The 27,983-nt window shown below is 35.2% G+C and overlaps 1 protein-coding gene across 2 annotated transcripts; it reads right to left on the bottom strand.

The window, feature by feature from the left end:
• Positions 1-43: 43 nt before the first annotated feature.
• On the bottom strand, positions 44-27,913 carry LOC124457659 (uncharacterized WD repeat-containing protein alr2800-like). Of its 2 annotated transcripts, none has more exons than XM_047007872.1 (15): positions 27,850-27,913; positions 25,297-25,393; positions 24,797-25,075; positions 23,608-23,652; positions 23,082-23,315; positions 22,354-22,401; positions 13,897-14,367; positions 10,571-11,104; positions 9,787-10,218; positions 8,213-8,689; positions 6,982-7,438; positions 6,500-6,738; positions 5,186-5,268; positions 3,613-4,288; positions 44-1,688 (listed from the first exon to the last, which is right to left on the bottom strand). In XM_047007872.1, exons 2-15 carry the CDS (start codon positions 25,301-25,303, stop codon positions 748-750), a joined length of 4,923 nt encoding a protein of 1,640 aa, XP_046863828.1. In that variant the 5' UTR covers positions 25,304-25,393; positions 27,850-27,913; the 3' UTR covers positions 44-747. The 2 variants fall into 2 exon arrangements, with proteins under 2 accessions (XP_046863828.1, XP_046863829.1); XM_047007873.1 differs by having other exon boundaries at positions 8,213-8,503.
• Positions 27,914-27,983: the final 70 nt, after the last annotated feature.

Here is a 27,983-nt window from a genome sequence, read left to right as displayed (position 1 = left end):
CATTTACTGATACAAACAATTTCTACATAGTACATCCAAAACGTTTCTCAAAACCACGTATTTTACGTGTTTATTAATTATTATTCAATATTATTAAAGATAATAATCTAAATGAGATCTTCCTAAAACAAGCCATTTGCTAAATTATAACTATACCACATTTACATCAATGAAATAAGATAAGTATAAATACATTTTATACGAATTTATAAGGACACTATTTTTGAATTGTTAGCTATGGAAGCATGTTGTGATCGCAGTAGTTAAAGAAATAATGAGACTAAAGTAAAAGATATAATCAAATACAAACCACCACTTATATGTACAATATGACGGGGAGGGTTGAATAAAAGTGAAAGGATAACAACCATTTGTCTTTGATATCGATCAAAAATAAAGAAATGTTGAAAGCTAAAATCGTATAAGAATCATTTTTTGAAGTTAAAAAAATCGCAGCTCTTTGTCAAAGATACCATGAAAAAAAAATTCGACGCACTTTTAAGTGAAATGTTGATGATTGTCATGAATTCATTAGTTGGAGGAAAACCGTCTAAAGTTATTACTTCCATACCTATAGCCCAATATTTTACCACTGCTTCCTTTGCGTATATTAAATGAAAATAAAAACAGCTGGAGAAAAATTTAGGCTGCGTCTAACATGTTGATTTCATATCTACTTATATTAGTGATCTGATCTATTAAAATTATACAATGATATACAACATATTGTTGTTTAAAGCAATTTTATCATAAATTCTTTTGAGCATTTGCTGCTAACGTTTTGATGCGCAAGAAACAAACCTGCCCACCTTGCAATCCGACACAAGCAGTTCCATTTTTTGCACAGGCAATCGCAAGAACATAATGTTCAAAATGGAACTCCTCTAACAATTGTCCATTTTTCAAATTCCACATTTTCAGCGTTTTGTCGCGTGAGCCAGAAAGCAAAAACTCTCCTCCGGGAATGAAAGCCAAGGCACGAATATCATGGGAGTGACCATGCATGCGATGAATAATTTTCCCAGTTTTTAGTTCCCAATGCAAGATTGAGTGATGCGATCCCTTCGAAACAATGCGCTCAATGCAAGTACCTGATAGTTGCCCATGACTAACAGTGTCTTCAAGTGCAAGATATGCACGTGACACCTGCTCTCTACCAGCTCCACCATGAACCTTTTTCACAAGTTCTCCGTCACTAAGACGCCATTTTACTACACTAAATCCACGTATGTAAGCAGCCACAAGCATCTCTTCCACGACACGCAGCGCTGCAATCCCATAACTTTTGTAACTGTACGTGCGGACGACGCCAATGGAGTTTATCCGGACCACAAAGTTATCATAAGAACCGCATACAACGTCTTCTGCTCCATGCACGAAAGCCAAAGCTGTTATTGGATACTGGTGAACATGATCGTGTGACCAGATTTCGATCAGTTCTGGAGAAGTAGATTTTGTAACAAACCAAAGTTTTACTGATCCAAATTGTGTTCCGGCGACAAAATAAAGATATTCTTTATTTGGGTGACCTTGAACTTGGGTCACGGATTCTTTAAAAGCAAATTTTCTATATTCAGTGAGAGTGTTCTTTTGATGATGAAAGAACAACAAAATTCCGTTTTCACAACCAAACAGCATGTATTGCAAGCCAAGAGGTGCCACGCAGTTAACGTTTGCTACAGGTTGACCTATAGATTTAAATTAAAAACCATAACCACAATTAGCACGATTTCTTCAAAAAATTTTTACAATTTCCAATACATTAAAGTTTTTTTGCACTCTAAAGCTTATTGATACCATACAGACCAGTTAAAAGGACATGAAACAAAATTGAGGCAACGAAACAAAGAGAAGAACGAAACAGACCGATAATATATTTCTATTCTGCACATCAAAAAAATTGCCAGTTGCTACTCGTGGTGTAGCTATAACCGTTCTGCATGTCCAGGGCCGGATTTAGGGTAAGTCAAGTAAGTAAAGCGACTTACGCACAATTTTCAGAGAATTCAAGCACAATTTTTCAAATGAATTTCGAAATTTTATCGTTAATGTTCAAAAAGGCTACCCACTCTAGCAGGCTTTTCTGTTATCGTGCAAGTTTAGTTTTCTACGATTTTGGTTCAAATTCAAGTTTTGTCGTAAAAAAAACGATAAAATTCTAACAGTAGGGTAGATCTTACCGAATCGTGTGCTTTGACTTATAATCGGGGTAGCCTGACTTACTCAAGCTTCTTAATAGAGTCCAAAAGGCATATTAACCAATCACAAACAAATGGCTTGACTTATAAGCGGGGTAACCTGACTTGCTTTAATTTCTTAAGGAAGTCCAAATGGCCCTTTGATCAATCACAGAGACACAGCTAGACTTATAAGTGGGGTGGCCAAACTTACTTCCAAACTTAAACGGAGTCCACTAAGTAAATTTATCAATTTCGAGATCAGTGCGGGAATACTGAAATAGTTTGAGTATATAGTCCAATAAGGGAAGGAAAGTATTTTATAATTTGCATTATGCTTTTGTTTGAGAAATTTTTTTAAAAATTTGAAAAATATTAATGCTCTAAGTTATGCTCAAAATAACATTGTAAGTGGCGAATTACACTTCGTGGATCTTTAATTTTGTCTACAATGAGTCGGACTGCGATCTTATAATTATTGAGCAATTACAACTATAAGCAATTGTTATTGTTATGACAATTGTTGTTGTCTTGGCAATTGCTAATTATCTTGTACATTCTTTTTATCTTAAGTCATGTCATATTCAACATGACTTACTTTTCTTACGATCGACATTTCTCTGAAGCTAATGCTTTAACGCGTAAAAAAGTTTTACAAAAGGCTCTTTGAAAAACAGAATCGACTCTATGGGTTTAAGCCAGAAATAGTGATTATAAATAGACTTTTTAATGGCCACCAATATACATTACACCAACGTTAAAAATTCGCGCTCTAAGCTTTATTCTGATATCTATAGGTTATTACGGAGAAGCTTTTAAACAGATTGTTTTCTTAAGTGACTAATTGCTAGCAAGCAAAAAGGTCTTATAATTATCTCAAAAATGTATTCATCGGTTGATCTAGTGACATGTATGAGAATTTCTTTAGAATCGACTTACGAAAATGAGCTGCATGTCAATGTATAGACCTTTTCCACTCTTGTTATAGTGCCTTAAAACTGATTTTATGTAGTTGTTGTTCATAGTTTGCATGAATGTCTTGCGCGAATACGTTAGTTTAAGATACATCAAATACTTCATCCAGAACTTTTAACCGAGTTCCTTATTTAAAGAAACGATGCTAGCTATTGTATAGTTTGCAAGTGGCTGCAGTAATAGAGAGCAGAACTTATAATAAAGATTTTGTGTGCGTACCACGTGTATTTGCAGATTTTTTAAAAGCATTTTAACCCTTAATTGCAAAAAAAACAAATGTTATTCCTATTAAACATTTCAAAACTTTTAATAATGTGTTTGCTTTGCAGCTATCTAAACAAAATAATAATTTTTCGTCTACTGTATATATATATATTACTTTACCGTGCTCGAACAAAAATGAGGAAATGCTACAGTAAGCTAAACAACTGAAATATGTCTGATCATTAAGTGAACAAACCTAGTGGCACTTTTTCACTGCTGTTGCTGAAGTTTCTTAGTTCCACTCGATTTTCCTCGTCAACTATGATAAAATTGAGATCATTTGGCAACATGCTAATCAAACGTACACCTTCACCAGACTCCGTGTTATTAAACTTCTGCACCACTTTAGAGGTTCCAAGATTCACCAGTGAAATAGTACCTAAACTACTTCCTGTCAAAGCAAATTTTCCATCACTGGTAATATCAATTGCTGTGATGATGGAATCTTGAGGATGGTCAGCTTTGTATCGGATTTCACGCCAAGACGATAACTCCCAGTATATAAACACACTGTCTGTGACAATGCCAGCAAGAATGGCTTCACCTTTGGGTAAAACGACCATTTTCATACAACTTGGGTTAGGACCTTGACTGACAGGAGTTACATTAAGTGAGTCAAGATCGATTTTGCAAACTTCGTTGTTTCTGCTACAGGTATAAGCCATGTTATACTGAAATGCAATCTCCATGGTCGTGTATGATGGCAGCGTTAGGCGTTTAGGCTGATCATGATTTTGCCAGTCCCAAAGAAATATATGATTATCTTTGCAGCCAATAAGAACAAGCTCGTCGTTGTAATTAAAACGCACCAAACGTGATTGCTTATCGCCACTAATTCCATAAATTTCTCTGCCCTTGAGCAAGCTCCAAACCTAAAAGACGGAATGAATATATCAACCAATTTTATATATAAAAAAAACAAGAGAGAAAACGTAATGAAAAAAATTTAATTAAAACATTTTTGGAGCTCGTGAGCAAGAAGTCACAGCATAAAATTCTTTTAATTCTAAAATATTTGATGATTAGAATTGAATCAAGGTAGATGGCGGCATATCATCTTCCTCTTGAAAACTTGGCTTCATAAAAACAATTAAAAAATCAAACATTCATTTGAATTTCGTTTTTTCTACAGCCCTGACATAGCTTGCATTGCAATATTGCCAGCTCAAGAAATGAAATCAATGAATAATATTCATAAGTCAATGATATATAACATAACTTTAGTCATACCTTAATTACACTACAAACCATTCGAACAGAAGTTTTAGCAAAATTTTGCGCATTTATATACAGTGATTGATAATGTAGTATACGTAACGTAACCTCCCGGAGCTCCTAAGATGTCATCAAATTACAAAGAAAAGTTTACTTTCAAATCAGAAGCACTTCATTATCATAATCTACATTTCGCACATTATGCATAGGATAAGCACTGTTTTTTGAACTCCTTTAAATTTAAAGATGCAGAAAACTCTTCACGTGGAAACTTCCCTTGCTTTTTTGTCACATTTATTTACATGTTTGTAGCATTAAACAAACTTAATAACCATCGTAAAGTTCCTACTGACAACTTAATGAGCCAAAACATCTTTTAAAAGCAATGAGCTAAATCTGATTTTTTACTGGTCAAATTAGGTCTTACATGTTACAATACCGTCACACAACAACGGCAAATATTCTCATTGTTTCCGTGTTTTACCTTTTTTCCTGGTGTGATAATTCTAGAACTGTGCAAGCAACGTAACCATACTATAATTTATAACCATTACCTTGATCAAAGAGTCCTTTCCAAGCGAAACAACATGACGGCTATCATTTGAGATTGAAACATTTATTACTCTTTTGGTATGGCCTGCAAGATATGAAAAAGCAAGAAGTCAAATATTAAAACTTTTTAATGTTCATTTTTCGGCAAACATTCAACAGCGTTGACATATACTTTCATTAGAACTGTTGTGGAAAAAAATTTTAAAGCAAAAAACTTTTTAATAATGTACACATCGTGTTCATGTCAAGTCCACATCATGTCCAAATTTTAAGAAGAAATATTAGACGTGTTCTAATCCTGCTTTTACATCAACTAAGAGACAAAATTAAATATCAGCGAATGGAATTATAACGATTAACTTTTCTTGATAGAAGAAACAATAATTAGTACTTCTGCTGAGGCAACTAATAAAGCACCATCATTTGAAGGCGAGCTTTTCATGAAAAATGATCACTACATCGTGTTCATGTAATAATGTACACGAATACACATCAATTAATAATGTACATCGTGCGTGAAGTCTCATAATAAGAAGCACCATCATTTGAAGGCGAGCTTTTCATGAAAAATGATCACTACAGTACTGATTATGTATAATATACTGGAATACCCACTTGAAATTTACAAGAGTGCTCAAAGCAACATGATTTCAAACAATTAATATGCTTAATTATATATTTGATGCACGTAGACCTTTATAGAAAATAGTGAAAGAAGTATCTATCCATGAAACCTATTATATGATCGGGAAAATTTGAGGCTTCCAAAACGTTTATTTCCTTAGTTGATTATTTCCATGCGTTATTCGATTTTTGCTCTCACAAGGATGGCAAAAATGCCTGTAGAGGTTTGAGTGTTCTGCCTGTAGCAGCAGCAAAGCCAGCCCATTACTAATCCTATACATTGCTAACATGGGTGCATTCAATCGCAGAAAAACGCTGAATCGATTTGATTTTCCGAAGAAATAAATAATAATTTTGCCGACAAATTTGCATTGTTGGAGTAAAAGATCGGACAGGCAAGAGTTCACCAAAGGAAGCGCGCCCCTCAACCACGACTTTGGTGTTTAGACTTCCGTTGTGCCAACGCAATTTTCTTTTACAAATTTGAGAATTGTGGTTGAAAACTAGCTCAAAAAGGCTGGAAACTCCAAGCAGAAACTTATGTTAGTATTTTTAGCGCATGACGTACACTTAAAAGGTTCAACCCGTATTCAAACAACGATAATATAATTCTTTATTCATGCAATTACTAGATTGTATCACAAAACGAATTTTAAGAAATTGGATATAGGAAACAGGGGTAATTCACACACCTCTCAAAGTAAAACGCTCCTCAGCTTCAATACATTTCCAGATTTTCATTGTTCCATCCATAGATGACGAAACACAGTTCAAGCCATCTTGTGTGACTGCAATGTCCATTACATCTTCACAATGACCACGAAACGAATTGTCGTTGATATGTTTATTTGTATCCAGGTCCCACATGCAAAACGTCTTATCTTGACTGCCAGTTAGCGCCTTTCTACCATTCGAAATTATAAGAACAGATCTAAAATAAAATAATCTCAATCATTGTCGTGTTATTTAAGTAAATATTACTATAGTTATAGGATAATAACAGACTAAGCTATTTTGTTAAGCGTTTGCACGAAGTTACTAATTATAATGCTGACAACAGTAATTTGAATAGTTTTATCTGAAATGTTAAAACTTAACGTCTAAAAAATAATGGTACTTTATGAAAACATTGTAGATACATGTCACGGTCAAAGCAAGTTCTACAAATGATTACCTAATAGATTGGCTGTGTCCTTTAAAACAAAAAAGAGATTTTCCAGTTTGAAAGCACCATAACCTTACGTGCATATCCTGTCCTCCAGAAACTATATATTTCGAGTCACTGCTTACAGCGACACTGTATATTTCTCCTTGATGTCCCTTTAATGTTCGCAACTCCCGAAATGACTGCAAATTCCAGATCTTTAAAGTTTTATCACCAGAGGCAGAAACAATCATTTTACTATCGTAAGTAGCTGCTACGGCATAAACGGTGTCTGTATGTCCTTTTAATGTCGCCACGTGAATCAATGTAGAAGCATCCCATAATTTGATTGTAAAATCAAGTGATCCTGTCGCTATCATACGGCCATCTCTGGTGGTACATAAGCCTCGAATATGTATATTCGTTTTATGTGTTGCTATTGCAGATAATAATTTGCCATTAGCTACATCCCATACTCGCAAATTACCTATCAAAAAATTAACAATTCTAATTCAGGTTGAATTGCTTTGATTTGAAATTTGGCTTCATCCAACGAATATATAAAATTTTATATTGGATTAATTTGACCAATATATTTAAGAAATAGAACACATTTTCCTAGTTTCTATACAGAGCTTTATAAACACGCATGAAAATTTGGGAGAGACGAGAAATTACGTGGCTAGCACGAGCAAGAGTTGAGAGTGCTTTCAAGGAATTTCCAGTTTGTCCCAGACATTCACAAACAAGTGTTTATTCGTAGTTTTCATGTGTGTCTCAAGGGAATAACCAACAAAAAAGGGCATCCACAATGTCGACCAAAAACAATAAAATCAAATGATATTCTTTTGTAAGAGTCCACCAGCATATCGCACATGAAAACCACCAATATAAGTCCATAGAAACACGTCAATGTGTTTTCTATTTCGTTTCTTAAATAGCCTTTAAAACAATGTATTGATTTTATGGTATGTTGTTTGTATTTTCGCTCTTAAAATTTCCTGCACAAATCAAGCAATCTGTGAGATTCTTGCGAAATTGAAGATTTGTGCATTATTAAGTTATATCAACACACTTTTTTCGAGCATTTAACCAATCAGCGCCCGTGCTTTTGAAAGGTTATTTTATAAAACCAATAAAGAAGGAAACCAAAGACAAAACTAGTTAAGGTGTCCAAACTTGAAATATCTTACAATGTCAAAATTTTACAAAATTAAGCACTAAGTGCAGTGTGGGCTGATTAATTAATTAATTAACATACCATCGTTTGAACCAGTAAAAAGACGTTTGTCATCAATGCTAAAATCCAGTGCATTGACAAATCCTCCTTCAGCTTCCATGGTAAATAGCAATTTATAAGTGTCTAAGTTCCAAATTCTGGTCGTAGAATCATAAGAACCCGACGCAAGCTTTGTTCCACAGTGCGACAACGCGAGGCAGTAAACTGCCATTGTATGACCTCGGAGCACTTCTAACTCCATACCAGTCTCCAGTTCATGCACTTTGATTAGGCAGTCTTTGGATGCTGAGATCACAATTAATCCAGAAGGACCTACAGTGGTAACCAACGCTAAAACTTTGTCACGGTGTTTTCTGAATATCTTTATTAACGGGCCTGTGGGGTCTGATAAACATGAAAACAGCGGAACGAGATGGCAAGTGGTGGAGCAAATTTCATTGGCACGACCTAAAAGCATTTTTACTCCTGGAAACTGCTCTGCATGAGAAAGCAGCCTTCCTATATAGTAAAACAAAACGTCATGTAAAAAAATGTACATATTTTAGATTTACTAAAAAAATTGTCTTTACAAGTCCAATTACTCAGTCATTCTAAAGCTTTTTGCTCTCACAAAATGCATATAACATTTGCAATTCGTTACGCATTCAACTGTATTTACTAACCAAGCACTATGAATATTAGGATTGAAGACATGAGAGTAAACATTTAACCATTTCCAAAAAGAGCCGTGCATATAAGAGGGTGTAGGGTGGTGTCACACACCCAAAATTTTATTTGAAAATGCATTCGGTAGAAGTACTATATTAGTCGGTAGAAAAGATGTTTGACGACTAAACAACACATTACCGATGATTTTTATGAAGCGCAAATAAGAGTTGAGAGACTAAAATTTTGATATAGAAACTTAAGAGTAGGACAACAATGCATGATAGTTTATGACTAACTTAATAATATTCCTTTAGTGCATTAACGATACTGCGTGATTATGTTGAGATTAGTGCAATATCATGCAATTTATAAATTAAGATATTTAAGGGACGTCATTTAGTTGACCTTGAAAATTATCGAGGATTTGTTCTATATTGTATTTAGTACAAGTTATTCGGCCAGTCGGTGGAAAAGATTACACCCACTCTCAGATAAACTTTCCTAGGAAGACCCTAGCTGTTGCATTGTAAAGTAAAATTTCCGACTCAATATTATATCTTTTGCACGTTGTCAAATTAAGTCAAAATTTAACTGCTGTTTCACATTTGAAGTGCATATATAGCATTATGTTGTTTTAAATTTATTGACAATAGCAGCTTGAAAATACGAGCTTTCACTCTATTTAAAATCGATGATGTATAAAGAAAACATTGCGCCTTATTGCTCTAATACATTTATTACTCAATGACACGGACTGAAAGAATTAGTGTTCTTTGTTTGGGTTTTTCCTTGGCAAACAAAGTCAGGAGTATTTTACTATTTTTGCAACTTTTAAATGTATAAGCCCAATTTAGCCCACTTACATATGCATTATTTCTAACCAACAAACAATCAGGCTTGGATAAACAAAACACAGTGCTTCCATTTATCACAACAATATTTATTACCAAGCAATTGAGTACCAAGTGAATTTGGACTGCTTTCGATCACATCAGCGGACAGCATTAACGACGATTTAAGGAGTTTGATTTCGTACGAGGGGTGTTCAAGAAATCGAAAATCGGATATCAAAGATGGCAGATTAGTTTCTTTTGCTTTTTGTTGCAGCCAATGGAAGTTGAAGAATAGCTGTTGGAGCTCTTCATACTGCTTTGACGAATGAAGATGGTATGGTAAATATCTGAAAAAATAGTCTCTTTTACCATTAAAGCGCGGCCATTCGCGGTTCGTGCATTGTTCACGTAGGGCGTCAAGGAACTTACATTGAACATCTACCACCGATTTTCGCTTTGAAGGATCTTCACTTCGTAGTTTTTCGCGAGCATAATCCAGCACTAAATCATGGACACGATAGCTAGTTTTCTCCTCCATTACAGGTCCTGTAATTAATGTTGAATTTACAAATTTTCTACACAGAGACCAAATGAACAGTTAATGGTACATACAAAAGGGTTAAAGGTCAACATTAAAAAAATAAATTATCAGGGTTTACTCCCACAAGCTAAACAATAAAACATAAATTTTCCTTTTCCCATGAAAAAGTCTTTCAGGACTCCTTTTTGCAGCAATATTGTCTTTGCTCTTGTGGAGATCTAATCTATTTTCAGGCAATTTTGCTTGTTTGATTCACAGAAAAATTCCACTAATCAAGGTATATGTATTGTTTGCAAATTACTCATACGACTTATACAATATCACAAATAAGTTCTTTTTGGATGGTGAAGTTCTGACCTTTTTGCAAGAGTGATTTTCTTTCAAGCAAACGCAATATGTTTCTTGTTTCTTTGGCACTACATGCATTTCGCCCTGGAATGTTCTCAGATGACCAAAAGAGTTCAAGAATGTCTGATGGGATGTCGGTATCCTCTGGAAAAATGGCGAGATCGAAAAACTTTTCTTCATATTCTGGTTTCTTTTGGCTGAGTCGTTTTAAACTGACATCAATGGCAGCCGAGACATTTGTATATTGATATTCACCATGTAAGAGATCCTCTTCAGACTTAATACTTAGTTGTTGTAAGTTTGCACTTTTAAGTTCATCTAAAGTGTCTTGCCAATCCTGCTCAGCGCGAGTACCTATTAAAGTGCCACCGATAATCGACAAGGCAAGTGGGAGTCCACGGCATTGCTCTAACAATTCTTCTACTATTCTTTGTAATTTGACAGAAAGCGTCGATTGTTCATCAGTAGAAACCTGCGCACCATTGTACAAAAGCTGGCGAGATTGATCTTTCGGCATTACTTGGAGTTCGTAGATTTCTATACCTAATAGAATTTTTTCATTAAAGTTGCTTTATTATTGATCATAAGCATTTTAAACGACTACATTTGCTTGATATATTGCATAAAAGAACGTTGTCTGGTTGTAAAAGTATGCATAAACTAGGGATCCAAGGATAGTGCAAAGTTTCTTAGAAAAAATCTTCCTAAACATAGCAAATAAAATTAGTTTTAAGAGAGCTTAGTATTGAACCTTGGCGTTTCAAAAAATGCTATCCTGAAATTTTTTCGTAAGTGCTTTTCAATAGCTACACTGACTTGCTCCAAGATTTCGTAAATAAACGTTAATTTGTACGCGCACTTACGTTGCAGATACATAATTAAGGACATTTGGCGCGCCACAATCATACGTTAGTCATTCATGCATCACATTCTTTTTTCCTACTACGAAGTATAAAACATATAAATTACGAAATCACTCATGATTTACTTTCTTTGTTTCGGTTGTGTTGTATTTTTTATTCTTCTGGCACATATGTCAAGCTCATGTTCAGGGCGGATCAAGGGTGTGTCAAAAGAGTCATGCGACTCACGTATACTCTTTTAAAAAAATAATTATGCTATGTTGAGTACTAAAGTCACCAAAATGATGAGTAATAACGTATTTTCCTTTTTACAAAGTCCAAGTTGCAGTTTAGTTTTGTCTGAAGTTAGTATCTGAAAAGCATTTTTGTTTACGGAGGCAGCGGTTAAGCACACAAATCTCGAACCATCTGGTGACTATATCCATTTATTTAATTGGCCAAAGCGTATTTTAATTATTCTTGACTCCTCTCGCGACTCATTTGCTGCGGACTACTTTGGCACTATATTTTCTATTAGTTAATGATGCCTTGACTCGCATGGATTGTTCACGACCAGGGGGATCGTCGATTTGAAAGTCAAGCGAATTGTGTTTATTAGCAAAATTTGTTTTGGATTTGGTGGACTATAATTTTGTAGAATAGTCGGACTATTCTACAAATTTACTACCACTATGGTCGAAATCATTAAATGTGGAATTTTGAATAAAGACAGAGTTATTCTGAGACTGCAGAAATAGAAATTTTCCAGGGGATCTTGCCCTTGGACCCCCTAAATTGCGAACGCCTCCGGCGTCCGCTTCTTGACTCACGTTTGAAAAATTCTAGATCCACCACTGCTCATGTTTTCAGAAGAACAAAATGCTTTGTTTGGGATATTTTTTAGCCTTAAACTCCACCTATTTAAATAATAAGGAACCGAGTAGTAAAATGCAATGATGTTCGATAAATATTTACGTAGTACACTTTGCATCAGTTGATGAACAAGTCCAGTTTCTGGCAAGTTTGCGTGAATCAACATTCATTTCGTATTTCTTTTTCATAGCGATTACATGAAAGTCAACAAAGTCATACAGTCGTACATGACTTTTTTGTATTGTTCTAAAGTAATCCACACCTAATGCTTTCTTCAAGGACAGTAATAGTACACTATATTTCTTGTAAAATGTTCTTTACCGAGGCAGATGTGAGCGCAACTTTCAATTTTACTGTCGTATGTTTAAGACAAATTCACAAACACGTGGTGTATGAGTGTAGTTAGACCAAGTACTTGGCAAAACGGGAATACGGCAAATTAAATACCAACATTCTTCACATTCTATATAAACTCGAGCTTACAAAATCTTTGAAATATTTGTCAACAGTGCCAACATTAACGAAAAGCGGTATAGTTTAAGAAAAATTTCTTGCATATCGGAATATTCTATTATATTCTATTCTATTCTATTATATTATATTATAGTATATATTATATTATATTATATTATATTATATTATATTATAGTATATATTATATTATATTATATTATATTATATTATATTATAGTATATATTATATTATATTTATTATATTATATTATATTATATTCTCTTTTAATAATCGCTGAAAGACTGATAATAAATCTCTAAAAAATAATTAAACATAAAATGAGCGTTGTTGCTAGATACCTTCCGGAAAATTTACACTATGACTGACTGACTGACTGACTGACTGACTGACTGACTGATTGACGGACTGACGGACTGACTGACTGACTGATTGACTGATTGACTGACTGACTGAATGACTGACTGACTGACTGACTGACTGATTGACTGATTGACTGACTGACTGAATGACTGACTGACTGATTGACTGACTGACTGACTGACTCGTGTGAATTTTCGCCACTCACTAGATACCTTCCGGAAAATTTACACTATGACTGACTGATTGACTAACTGACTGACTGACTGACTGACTGACTTTGACTGACTGATGACTGCCTACTGATGATTGATGACTGATTAAATTGACTGACTGACTGACTGACTGACTGACTGACTGACTGACTGACTGACTGACTGACTGACTGACTGACTGACTGACTGACTGATTGACGGACTGACGGACTGACGGACTGACTGATGACTGATTGACTGACTGACTGAATGACTGACTGACTGACTGACTGATTGACTGACTGACTGACTGATTGACTGACTGATGACTGACTGACTGACTGACTGACTGATTGACTGACTGACTGACTGATTGACTGACTGACTGACTGATTGACTGACTGACTGACTGATTGACTGACTGACTGACTGACTCGTGTGAATTTTCGCCACTCACCACAATACTACAAAGTTCCCATGCAAACTTTGCACTAAAAGTTGGTGATAATCAAACATTGTATTGCGTCGCAGTAGAATTTACTTGTATGTTAAATTTGTAAAGAGTATATTTTTATTCGTACAGTGAAATCAAACCTTTTACGCTACGAACAACATCTGCGTCTCGTGTCGTAATCAGCAGCTGACAACTCTCAGATAAGCAATCAAACAAACTAGCGTGTTTTATATTCCATACGTCATCAAGAACAAGAAAGCAATCTTTGTCAATCGTATTTTCTCTCAACCAAGATTGCGCGTCACTTTCGTTACTATAAGTTACTGCTCCACCTAGTTCTTGGATAAGTATATTTAGAAGACTTAAGCAGTCTGGATTTTGTCCAATATCAAGCCAAATTACATGATGCTGCTTTGACTGATTCCAAGCAACAGCCTGAGCTAATACAGTTTTTCCAAGTCCTCCCATACCGCGAATACTCAGTATGTCTCTTCTACGAACGCCTACAAGTCCCACCTTATTACTTTTCGACTTCAATTTCTTTATAATGTCATTCACAACTAATGGCCGCTGAACCATATCACTGGGCAATTCACGTAAGCCAAATGGAACTAAAAACATGAATTTGGGGTTAAAACAATTTTATATGTGTAACACTGTACAATATTCTCTTGAAAAATTAAAAAAAAAACATTTCTAAGATTGAGAATGCAAATCCAGAATTTTGGTAGGTTGTCTGTGTGGGGAGTGGAATAGTTACACTTGAATTGGCGAAATTTAATACATACAAAAACTCTTTGACGCCGCCAATACAACCCATACCAGAGTCGGTGTCTTTTATTCATATTTTAAAATTATGTTTCAATGAAATAATATCGATTGGTCAAATCCGTTGCAATACACAACAATTCAAAACTTTTCTTGTTCTGTCTTCAACGAGGGCAAGTTTCATCCTCTATCTCATTGTGATCTTGTATAAGAAATAACTTGCCCTCGATATAGAAAAACCTATAAAATGTCGTGATATTAAGATGTCTGGCTGCACGTCTAAAAGAACATGCGACAACTTTCCTGTGGCGCAGTTGGCACATTTTTCTGCATGTAAAAATGACCCTCCACAAAACCAGTTCACACAATTGAAGCAAATTCTTCTACCTTCAGAAAGCTTTTCTACTTTTAAAAAATCTCGTTTTCAAAAACTGCAGAACACTATTGCCTTTTTAAAATCCTTATAATCAAATGCAACAAACCTTTTTTTGATTAACCAAGTTTGACAAAGTACAAAAACTGAGAACATGATAGATTATCATTATAAATCAAGAGATGTAACTTAGATTTTCTGATGAAATTGAAACTACAAAGTTCCAAAAAGATTTGGGTGTTATATGCTTTAAGGTCTTTAACTGAAGCATTTAAAGTGAGTGCGCAGCTTAAACTCCCAGATATTTCACTCTATGTTATTAAGTATTTTTAGTATTTTTTGCCTTACTTATATTCAATACTGCGAAACTTTTCAATCTGTAAACCTAACGACTAGTGACATAAATAAGATATAAAAGTGAGCAATTGAATCTCAATGAAATGTTTGAGTTGACAATTCTCGCTTGTCTAAAAACTCTTCTGCCTTCATGGCAAAGTTCTGAAAGAGACTGACTGTCAGGTGTTTTGAAACCAGATTGCTCATTTCAGCTTTACACAAGAGTAAATGAGCCGTAGGCTCAAGCTAGAGCACAGGCTCACATATCTTAATGATGTATATTGTGTTTGTAGCTCATTTTTTCACGTAAGAAAATCATACTCATTTAAAATACACGACAAATTTTTTAGAGCAAACATGTTTCGGCATACTTTATGCCATCTTCAGCCACACGAAGAATATACAACCACAGACAAAAACTCATACATATTCAGACAATTACTCTCGTCACTACACTGCAGAAACAATTATACACAATCCTGCTTCCGTATCTTAGAAACCACTCACACTCCTTACGCTCTTAAACCCGAAGAAGCCCTTATATCAAGAAACGTAAACGTAACCTCAACAAACAAATACATCATAAAGTAAATGGTTTGAGCCAGGGAGTATCGTTACATGTTTGTAAATGTAGATCGTCCAGGTTGGTATAGTCCTAAGAAGGACTGTTTTCGTTGTTGTTGACTGACGTTTCGACAACCTTAGCGATAGTCATCTTCAGAGTCAAATGAAGAGTAAACGTCAAGTTAGCCGTATTTGTTATCTGGTTCTTACATCATTGTATTGTGTGTACAGGAAATTTGTGGATGTCAATTGTGTATTGTCATTGTGAATTAGTGTGAAGTGTAATGTTTTTAGTTGTGATGTGTGATTTAGGTGTGATATTTTTAGTTCTAATGTGTGGGTGTCAATTGTGTATTGTAATTGTGAATTAGTGTAAAGTGTAATATTTTTAGTTGATCGTTTGTTTGTATTGTAAATAAGTTGTTTGTAAAGTGCCGGTAGTTGCTGTGATCTGTTCAGGGCGGTTTGTTTCAAGTTGGTATACCAACTTTCTAAAGGTAAGCCGTTGTCTATAGTAAGTACTGTAAGTAATGCATTTTGGCGAGTCCCAGTCAATGTTGTGCTTTGTGATTCGGTGATGTTCGGCAATGTGATTAGTTTTGTCTTGTTTCTTTGTAGCTCATTTGTGTTCAGTAAGTCTTATGTTTAAGTTCCTGCCAGTTTCCCCGATGTAGGAGGCGTGGCAGTCGGAGCAGTTTATTTTGTAAACTGCAACTTGTCGTTCGTTGGCTTGTTCTTTGTCCTTTATGTTCGTTAGTACTTGTCGTAACGTTGGGATTGGTTTATGTGCGACACGTATGTTGTATGGTCGTAAGATACGCGAGATAGTCTCAGACGTACCTTTGATGTAAGGTATCAATTCTGTTGTCACTAAGTTGTTCGTTTCGTTGGGTTCGTTGGGTTTGTAAGTGTTGCGTTTGATAAAATCAGAGTTATAGTTATTTTTCTCAAAAACACGTTTGAGATGTTTTAGTTCGTTTTAGTACGCACTAAAACACGTACAAGACATAAACATGACGATAACTGGGTGAGGCATATTTCTTCCCACTCATTAAACGCAACTGAAACACGACTACTATCTTATGGAGTAAAACATTCCATAACACCTAGACGAATCCCGACTGAGACGATAATATCAAGTGTCGAGGCTGTCCTGGCGTATCAAAGAGACTTGTCAGAGACAACCAAAGACGAGATCAGAAGCAGGGTAGCCTCCACTTTACAATCGTCTTCAATACGTGACAACAACTTGACAAAGAACGAACAGCAAGCACTCAAACGACTAAAACACGACACCAACATCGTCATTTTACCAGCAGACAAAGGACGCGTGACTGTGGTCATGGACAGGAATGATTACTTCAACAAAATGGACACCCTTGTTAACGACAGACAAACGTACAAACAATTCAAACGACACCCAACACCATCACTAGTACACAAACTTAACAGCAAGGTCTTCTCTATGAGAAAATCTAACATTATATCTGAACGTATTTACTATCGACTTAGATGTTCAGTACCAAGACCAACCAGACTATACGGACTACCAAAACTTCACAAACCACAAATACCCATGCGACCAATTGTATCATTCTGTGGTTCGCCTACTTACGAAATCTCAAAGTACTTGACAGACATACTGCAACCACTTACAAGCAAATCAAAACAGAAGCTACAATCCACTGAAACTTTCATTAAAAAACTTTGCACTATACAAATACCGGACAACTATATACTAGTGTCTTTTGATGTGAAATCACTGTTCACCAGTATTCCACTAAATCTGGCACTTACTTGTACAAAAATCCTCATTACAAACACCACGGACGTACTGTCATTACTGACAGAAGACATTATGGAGCTACTGAAGCTCTGCCTCACCTCGACTTACTTCCAGTAAAAAAGATAGACTACAAACAATTACATGGGACAGAAATGGGCTCACCCGTTTCTGTTGTAGTTGCTGAAATTCTGATGCAATCTATGGAGAAACGGGCACTCACGACTTACAAACATGCACTACCTTTTTGGTTCCTCTACGTAGATGACACAATCACAGCACTACATGCAGACGAGATTGATGACTTTCACACTCACATCAACAAACAGAACAGCCACATACAATTTACCAAAGATGTCGAAGAAAACGGAACTCTTCCTTTTCTCGACTGTTTGGTGAAACATGACAATTAAAAACTACGAACAACAGTTTATCGCAAGCCAGTGAGCGCCCGTTTCTCTATAGATTGCATTAGAATTTCAGCAACTACAACAGAAACGGGTGAGCACATTTCTGTCCCATGTAATTGTTTGTAGTGTGTACCTTTGTACTGGAAGTAAGTCGAGGTGAGGCAGAGCTCCAGTAGCTCCATAATGTCTTCTCTCGGTAATGGCAGTACGTCCGTGGTGCTAATGAGGGTTTTTTTACAAGTAAGTGCTAGATTAAGTGGAATACTGGTGAACAGTGATTTGGGCTCACCCGTTTCTGTTGTAACTGCTGAAATTGTAATGCAATCTTTAGAGGAACGGGCGCTCATGACATGCAAACATGCACTACCTCTATGGTTCTGCTACGTAGATGACACAATCACAGCACTACATGCAGACGAAATTGATGACTTTCACAGTCACATCAACAAACAGATCAGCCACATACAGTTTACCAAAGATGTCGAAGAAAACGGAACTCTTCCTTTTCTCGACTGTTTGGTGAAACATGACAATCAAAAACTACGAACAACAGTTTATCGCAAGCCAACACATACTGACCGACTACTACACCAATCATCTTACAACCCTACATCACACAAAGCCACAACAATGAGAACATTAACAAGACGTGCATAAATCATATGTGATTCACCGGACGCTCTACACACGAAAACAACAACCTCAAACGTGTTTTTGACAACAAAAAAACGATAGCTCTGACTTTATCAAACGCAACACTTACAAACCCATCGAACCCAACGAAACGAGCAACTCAGTGACAACCACAACGATACCTTACATCAAAGCTACGTCTGAGACTATCTCGCGTATCTTACGACCATACAACATACGTGTCGCACAAAAACCAATCACAACGTAACAAGTACTAACGAACATAAAGGACAAAGAACAACCCAACGAACGACAAGGTGCAGTTTACAAAATAAACTGCTCCGACTGCCAAGCCTCCTATATCGGGGAAACTGGCAGGAACGTAAACGTAAGACTTACTGAACACAAACGAAACACTACAAAGAAACAAGACAAAACATTGCCGAAAATCACCGAATCACAAAGCACAACATTGACTGCGACTCGACAAAATGCATTACTTACAGTACTGACTATAGACAACGGCTTACATTAGAAAGTTGGTAAACCAACTTGGAACAAACCCCTCTTAACAGATCACAGCAATTACAGGCACCTTACAAAGGACTTATTCACAATACAAACAAACGATCAACTAAAAACATTACACTTCACACTAATTCACAATGACAATACACAATTGACACCCACACATTACAACTAAAAACATCACACCTAAATCACACATCACAACTAAAAACATTTCACTTTACACTAATTCACAATGACAATACACAATTGACACCCACACATTTCCTGTACACACAATACAATGACGTAAGAACCAGATAACAAATACGGCTAACCTGACGTTTACTCCTCGTTTGACTCTGGAGATGACTACCGCTAAGATTGTCGAAACGTCAGTCAACAACAACAAAAAAAATTCCTTCTCAGGACTATACCAACCTGGACGATCTACATCTACAAACATGTAACAAATACATCATCTTAACACTATTTTCGACCTGTAAATAGCAATTATTACTTAATCATTTTTATCCATTTTCTATGTAGTTTTTTCTTTTCCTTTATAATACCTAACACACACATTATATAACACCTTAATCAAATGTAAATAATCATTTATAAATATTCGATACTTCCGCTTTATTGCTATAGACATTTTATCATGTAAACTTCCTATATTGATTCACTTAACACAGAAGATGACATAAAGTATGCCGAAACATGTTTGATCTAAACAAATTTGTAATGTATTTCAAAGGTTTTATGACTATTGTGCTCTTACAAAATTATGAAAATCATACTCATTGGGAAAATGTATGTTGTTACTTGACAAGAACCGATACGTAACTGCACACGACATCCTGGACGAGCAGAAACAGATTATTGTATTAAATGCTCGAAGACATTTGATTAATAAAATTCTAGTGGGAGAATCATTTTTAATTCTAGCTGACGAATCATCAGACGTATCTAAGAAGGAACAGTTGTCTTTTTCCGTAAGGACTTGTGATGATAATTACGAAGTATCGGAAGATTTTGTTGGAATTTATGAATGTTCGCAAGGACTTTCATCTGATGCATTACTGCACTACACGAAAGATATCTTTCTCAGATGTGGCATGGATGGTCACAAAAATGGCAGCTATTGGCTTTGATGGGGCTTCAGCAATGAAATCCCTGGCAAGAAAGCTCAAGGAAGATATTGCACCAAACGCAATTTATGTTCATTGTTTCAGTCACTGCAATGAACTTATTATACAGGATGCAGCTAAGCAATCTAATTTATTGTCCACATCACTGGATTTATGCCAATCCCTGTATGCAATCGTAGGTGCCCATCTAAAACGTATTTTATTGTTCGAAGAAATACAAGCAGATTTGAGAAATGAAACAGGAATGAAGGATTACAAATTTCTACGACTCCAAAGTCTTTCTACAACGAGATGGACAACAAGAGTAAAGGATGCTGACGTCATCTTCGAGAAATCGGCTGAACTACATGCAACCCTTGAAAAATTGCAGGAAGATCCTACCATTTCGGCAGACACAAAAGCAAAGATAGGAGGAATATTAAGGCGACAACTGTCTTCCTTAATCGTCATCTTTAATTTAAACGCGACAAGAAAGCTATTGGCTTTACTCGTGAAGCTTTCTAAAGAGCTCCAAGCGGTTGATATTTCAGCTGTGTACGCTCTATTTTCAATAAGACATGTCCTGCAACGTCTTGATGAGATGAGAAGCGAAGAAGAGTTTGAGCGTACAATTGATGACGCTAAGAAAGTTTTTCGTGTTATGATGTCGTTTCCACTGGAATCTAGTGAAAATTTTGGCAATGGCACTAGACTAAGAAAAGTTCCAAGATGGATGAATAATGAAGAAATGTTAATAACAGAAAGCCTTCACGTCACAGATGCCTCAGTGCGAATATAACGCTAATGCGAAGCTCGTACTACCAAGCCATTGATGCAATCATCTCAGGTCTAGGATCGCGATTTGAACAACACGATCTTTTCCAGATCAAATGTATAGAAGAACTGTTACTTAACTCTATGAAAGAAAGATGAGTATCTTTAGATGGATTGAGCAATTCTTTGGTTGATAAAGATGTTCTAGGAATGCAGCTTGATGATCTTCCTACCAGTCTTGGGCTTTACAATGCAGATCAGAAGAAAAAAATAACAGAAGTCACGCGTATTTCGACAATAGCAGAGATACTCAATGCCATCCACAAACTAATTATATTATATTATATAGTGCCACTCTCATCTGCCTCGTGCGAGCGCACATTCAGCTTAATGCGTCGTCTCAAAACATGGCTGCGGTCAAACACTGAAAGAAATCATCTGAATGATATTATGTTCTCTAACATTCAGAAGCAACACATGGATATGGTGGAAATAGACGTAATTGCCAAAGAGTTTTCACAGAGAAATGAAAGAAGAATTAAATACTTTGGAAAATACAATACATGAGTGATGTCAAATTGAAAATTAGTGACGTTACATCGCTTGATAGTTATATTATCGTTAATATTCATCGACAACACTGCGGACATATGCTTCTGTACAGTGTATTGCATGTAGCACATCTCTTTGCTGTTTATCACTATTAGATTATTTTTAGTATATTTCACTAATGTGCCCTTCCACAAAGGCTTGTCCCTCCTGCCCTTTTGCCGTTCCGGCGTCCCTGTCCACAAACATGATTTAATCTGGCTCTATCTCACAAGAACAAATTACAAACTTCTATTAGCTAACACTCAATTACTTTAAATCCTTTTTCAGTTTTTACACAAATTGTAACAAATGGATTGGTTCATTAAAAGTCTGCTATATACGCTCACCTGCAACACCACAGTTGTGACAATAGTTGGTTTCACTGCGCACTTTTCGTCCACATGAATTGCAGCGCAATTTAAAGGAAATAGTTTTGACAATTACATACTCATACATAAAATGTGAATTTTATTGTTTGAGAGAACAATAGCTAAATTTCTTTTTCACATACTTTTACATAAAGCATCTAATGCAATGGAAACACTCCCGAACGGGCAAAAACTTGAATTTAAAATTTGAATAAATGCAAGGTGTAAATTTGCATTCACAGGGCAAATTTGAATTTGAAATACAATTTGAACAGCAGATTTGTTACCCCACTCCCTCTCTCACACAAAAGCTAAATTTTTAAACATGGTCTGTTCTTTTACCAAAAAAGACTATACCTTTTGTTTTTCTCTGGCTGACCTGATTCGGGCCTTCCTTTTCTTTTACTACATAGAAAAGAAAAAAATACGCATAAATTTTAGTCTGGCAACGAATATCCTCAACCGAGCACTGTTGCACTATCAACTATTATAAAAATTTTGAATCTTAATATACGATGAAAAAGAAAGTTTTAAAACGACCCAAAAACTGAAACCTTATTATACTTACTAAAAATTACAAAACAGTATTTTCTATTAGTACACAACAAGTGAGAGGAAAAATTTACAAGCCGACGTTCTTATACCATAAATAAAAATGTGATATTTATTATAATGACTTATTACAACTGTTAATGACAATAACACCCGCCATGCATAGCTTATGTTACCATGGCAACTTAAGACAAATGATATTTTTCTTTAAATACACTATTTTAATTTCAGGTATAATGTGTTCATCTATATTGCCAAATGGCGACGAAAGAAACAAACTTGACGTAATTTTGTCTTTAAAATAGCAAGTTTTAATATTTTCATTCTTTTACTAAATAGTGGATGGAGTATATGCTTTGCTAAAACCTATTTAAATTTTTGCTTTTATTAATTTTAAAACTGTAAACATCAGCTTAAGATTTCCATGGGTCTGATGATTAGCTGGTTGATGCTGCGTCTTTCTTCATAGGTCTGTATAATAGAACAATCGTACATTCGAAATACATTGTTAAATCTCACCTAGCAAGCATTACCTTCGCGCAATTTTTCTGCAACATCTAGACGGCCAATAGCAATTAAGGCATCAGCCAATTTTCTTGTAGTAGCATCCCTTCTTTTTTCTTTTTTCCATTGTAACAACATTTGAGAGGACTTCTCCTTCACAGTTGAAAAATCTTCATCTATCCTCTCCAATTCCAAAGTTCGTATTTCCAACTTTATACCCAACCTTTTCCAATCCTTAGCAATCTCATCAGTAATATCCATTACTAAACAATTCAACCGTTATTTCAATAAGTATTTATTATAAGATATCCATAGCAAGTTTGTTGTTATATCACTATTTCAATACCCTAAAATAGCCGAGTGTGCTTGTCGAAGAAATGACACAACGCCATCAAACTTTGTCAGCGAGACAAATAGCACAAATATCATGATACATTGACAAAGTGTATGTTTGCAGCGAAAATTATTTAATAATATATTACGATATTTTATGGATGTTATGTCTCACAATAATCATACATATGATAACTCTGATCATACATATCACTACATTACCATCAAGCTGTTGGCGACCCCCTTTTTCAATTCTTTCGCGTTCGTCTAAAATATTACAGGAAAAGATTAAATTCATCAAGAAGAGCCATAAGATTTTGAATTATTTATGTATATTGCAAGCTAAAATAATTGTCTCCAATGTGTCAATCAAGCTTTGTTTTTGTTTTTGAATATGTAGTTCTACGACTATCCCTCCTGTTTTTTTGACATGACACGTGAATTTACATTTTAAGCGAGCGTAAAAGATGCCAACCTTAATCAACAATATAACCCATCGATAATAGAAAGTTTTAGTATTGGTCTATTCCAGGCTCATAGTATCTTACATTCTAATTTCATGCACTTTTGATGAGCTAATCTTTAAGTCGGTGAATTCCATCAAGCAATGCCCATATGTACTTTAATTCCCGATGTAAATTAGATGGTAAACAAATCAGTTTTATTGAGTGTATTAAATAGCGAAATCAAAACGTTACATAGCTCACAATGTGTGTATAATAACCTGAGATGTTTCATCAACCACTGTTTTATGAGTAAACAATAATTTAGTGTAAAAAGAATAGAGTCTCTTATTCATTTAATATGAGCAGTGTATCTTTTAAATTTTGGCTAACTAATCAGCCAGTTAGAACAAATTACATAACCCATGAATTATAAAACTGGAAAGTGAATGAAAGTAAGATATTAATTATTAAGTCTTTTTGTGTATCAGTCAATTTAAGTCTGTTTTTGAGATATCTAAAGTTCCACATTTGTTAAAATTCCAGTTAGGCGAGCAACTTTGTCAGCTTTTCCTAGGTCATTTTTAACAGTTTTATTATACACATAAAAACGCTAATAGATGTATTTCGCACAAAACAATACATGATAATAAATATGAAAATACACAGCAACAAATCATTTTCTTTTTTCAAGAAGAAAAACGTAATTTAAGAAAATGGTAATCAACATATTAAATAAAGGAGAGAGCATATATACAGATGAAAATAAAAATGAGTATATGCTATGAAAACGATATGGTTGACAGAATGCATAAACGTTCGATAAGTGTTCGATAATGCATAAACAGATTCATTTTCTCTACCTAAAAGGTATGGGGAAGTTTGTATGAGTGAAAAACAGTCTGTTGAAAAGCAACTACGATTTTCTCCAGGTTTGCTCACATTCTCAAGCAAAACGTTAATGCTACCTTGTATATTTTCCCCAACATCTCGACGGCCAATGTCGGTTAATTTACCAGCTAACTTTTGGACGGTAGCATTTTTTCCTTTGTTTCTCTTCCACGTTAAAAGCATTTCATTCGCCATTTCCACGACTCTATTATGGTCATGGTTGATATTGCTTAATATTGCTTCTGGTATCTCCAACTTTCTACCAAGATCTTTCCATTGAGGACCTATCTTTTCAGCAATATCCCAAAGAAGACTATCATTCGGAACAATACTCACTACTGTAGCATGGCGGCTTCCTAGATATGAGTCAAGCCCGATTTAGTTATCTTTTTTAATAGATAATCAGTTACTAACGCTGACCATATAATATCAAGGCTTTAATTTTGACTGATTAAAATATTACGAATTTCGATAAGTATAATTATTTATATACGAAAGTTCCCACAATTATCACAAATGCAGTATATGATGAGAGTTGATAGATGATTACTTAAAAAATTGATACTTCTTAACTCACTTGCCATTCTGATCACCCACAGTGCTGTATGATCAGAAACGAGTTGAGGACATTCGCCATTGGTAAGCTAATCATTATACAATGGCTTTAATACATACTGAAAATAAAAAAAATAAAAAAATTGCCCTACAAAGAGTAATACGAGCTCTATCATTAATTAATTTCACTTTAAAGAGTTGTGGTCCTGAGAATAGAGTTTTTCATTCGAAGAGCTTTTTGTTTCTATAATCTTAATATACCCCCCCCCCCTTTTGGGGGATATTCCTGTTATTTTTATGGCAAACGTCCGACTGGAGAGAATTACGACTGTTAAGAATGGTCCCCATATAGAACGTTTAGAACGGAGATTCAAAACACAACACTAAAAGTAACATTTATACGAGACGCGTGATCTTTGAGAAATATTCGCGCGCAAAATTGAAAGGGGAACATGTATTTCACAATAGGATTGTTCTCTTAATGCCACAAAAATTAAAAATTACAAACGTTTGTTTGTGTAAAACATTCTTTTCCTGAAACTTCGATTGTTTAGTTTTATATCTAGTTTATTTTTTATGTGTGATAAACATTGAACGTTGCTACAAAATTTGGTTTGATTTACATTAGCATGAGAGCAAACGCTTTCTTGAACATGCATTCCCCCAACCCTCCGTAAAGTAGTTTCGGAGACAAATTAATGACAAATTTGTTTAATTTTGCGTTTTGAGCGGGATCGGGGTTTTTCTCTTACTACTAACGCTAATCTTTTCAATTTTTCCATTTGAACTTAACAACTTTGAATAGCTTAGCAGAACCAGAAGCTCAGGAAGTCAGGGAAGCGTTTAATCAAGCAAGGAAGCGACGACAATTCCCAATTCGACACTTGGCGGAAATCTTGACAAAATGTCAGTCTCAAAAATATCTCAGATAAAAGACACTGCACTGCATCCAGACATAAAGAAACTGGGACAAAATGTCTATTTGTCATCATTAATCATGAAAATGTTCAAAAATCAGCGAATTCTTGCAAGACTCGACAAAAAAGCCTAAAAGATGGCAAAATATGGCTGAAAACGTTTTTTGCATCCTATTTCAACAAAATAAGGTCAACCGCTTTCAAATAACGAATGATTATAGTGAGTAAAGTGTTCTTTTTCGTCTCGTGTGATTTTTCCTTCTAAAATATATAAAAATTCCATCTGCCAAGAATATTTCTTAGCTCATGCAAAATTGATATTTTACCAGAGATGAGGCATGGTAATTTCATCAGTAAATATTGCTCTTATGCAAATTTTTTCTTCCTATGACCACCTCTAAAAAGAAGCTTCTAGACACGTTAAACATTTCAGAAATTTTATTTTTTTAGTTTTTGGAAAATAGATCAATGTTGGCTTTTCCATTTCGGCAGGCATTCATTTTCAGGAGTTTCGTCATTACTAAGGAAACTGACTTAATTGCAGCTAAATCAAGAGATCAGAGATTAGCGACTAAAGACAGGAATTGCACATGGCAAAAACTGATGCCTGAACCTAACACAAACCCTAACCAAATATTTTGTATTATTTAAAAAATTAAATTGATTTCGTAAGGAAAACATTCTACCTCCGAGACGAGCAAATGATATTGTTTTATTGGAAACGTTACCGGAAGTTAAAAATTCAATATGTAAACGAGACATATGCCATGTTTTTCGTCGTGGTCATTTTAGTCAAAAACAGTTGATATAATGATATTACTTCCGATAAATGAATGGCATACAATCTCTTATTTTTACACAGGTCCTTGACTAGTGGTCGTGAGTGTACGTATGATTTGATGAGTTTAGTACGACTCCGTAGAGAATAAATTTAGTACGACTCCGCATTTAACACTCTATGGGGAAATAAAGTAGAAAATGCGGAGTGGTGAGCGTGTGATTCGAGGAGTAGAATATTTTTAATATGACTCCGTCTTTTCCACTCTATATGAACATAAAGTAAAAAATTCAACGTCTGTATTAGAAGTATCCATATTTGGATGAGGAGAGACTCCACTCTCCGCTACGCACTCCAACTCCACACTCCGCATTTTCCGATATGTCTGACAGTCTGGTGTTATATTACAGCTTCGTGTCTAGAACTTTCGATTGCTTGGTTGACTCATTCAACTAGATATTTTCATGCATCTTTAACCTTTCCACTTACTTTGTACAGGCAATATCATTCGCAATTTAAAAAAACTAATGAATAGTAACAATGTAATCAATATATACGAGAAAATGCAGATACTGTACAATCATGCACAACAATAGTCATTTTATCAAAGTGTTATACGCGAGTGTTTATTATAATTAGTCGCTCGGTCACAAGACAATTATTTTGCTTCATTAAATTAGTTGTACACATTTGGTATTTTAAAGTGTTCAAATTGGTATGAACGGAATGAAAGAATGTATTGAGCAATGGCTACCAGGTAAATCTGGCAATGTTATAAATGTATTTAAGTGTGCATAATGTTGGGCCGTTCAAGGGGCCGTCTGCTTTGGCGAAGTTCATTTGACTCCTAATTTTACAAAATAATAATTTTTCATCTTACCTTATAGTACGCTTTTTTCGGATTGATCATAGACAGCCAAGAATTCTGTTGTTGTTTCGTATCGGCGGGCCAGATTTAGGAAAATGAAGTTAAGTGTGCATAATGTTGGGCCGTTCTAGGGGCCGTCTGCTTTG

The sequence above is a fragment of the Xenia sp. Carnegie-2017 genome, unplaced genomic scaffold, assembly GCF_021976095.1.
Source record: "Xenia sp. Carnegie-2017 unplaced genomic scaffold, XeniaSp_v1 HiC_scaffold_6, whole genome shotgun sequence".
NCBI classification, from domain to species: domain Eukaryota; kingdom Metazoa; phylum Cnidaria; class Anthozoa; order Malacalcyonacea; family Xeniidae; genus Xenia; species Xenia sp. Carnegie-2017.
This window is presented reverse-complemented; position numbering and strand designations above follow the sequence as displayed.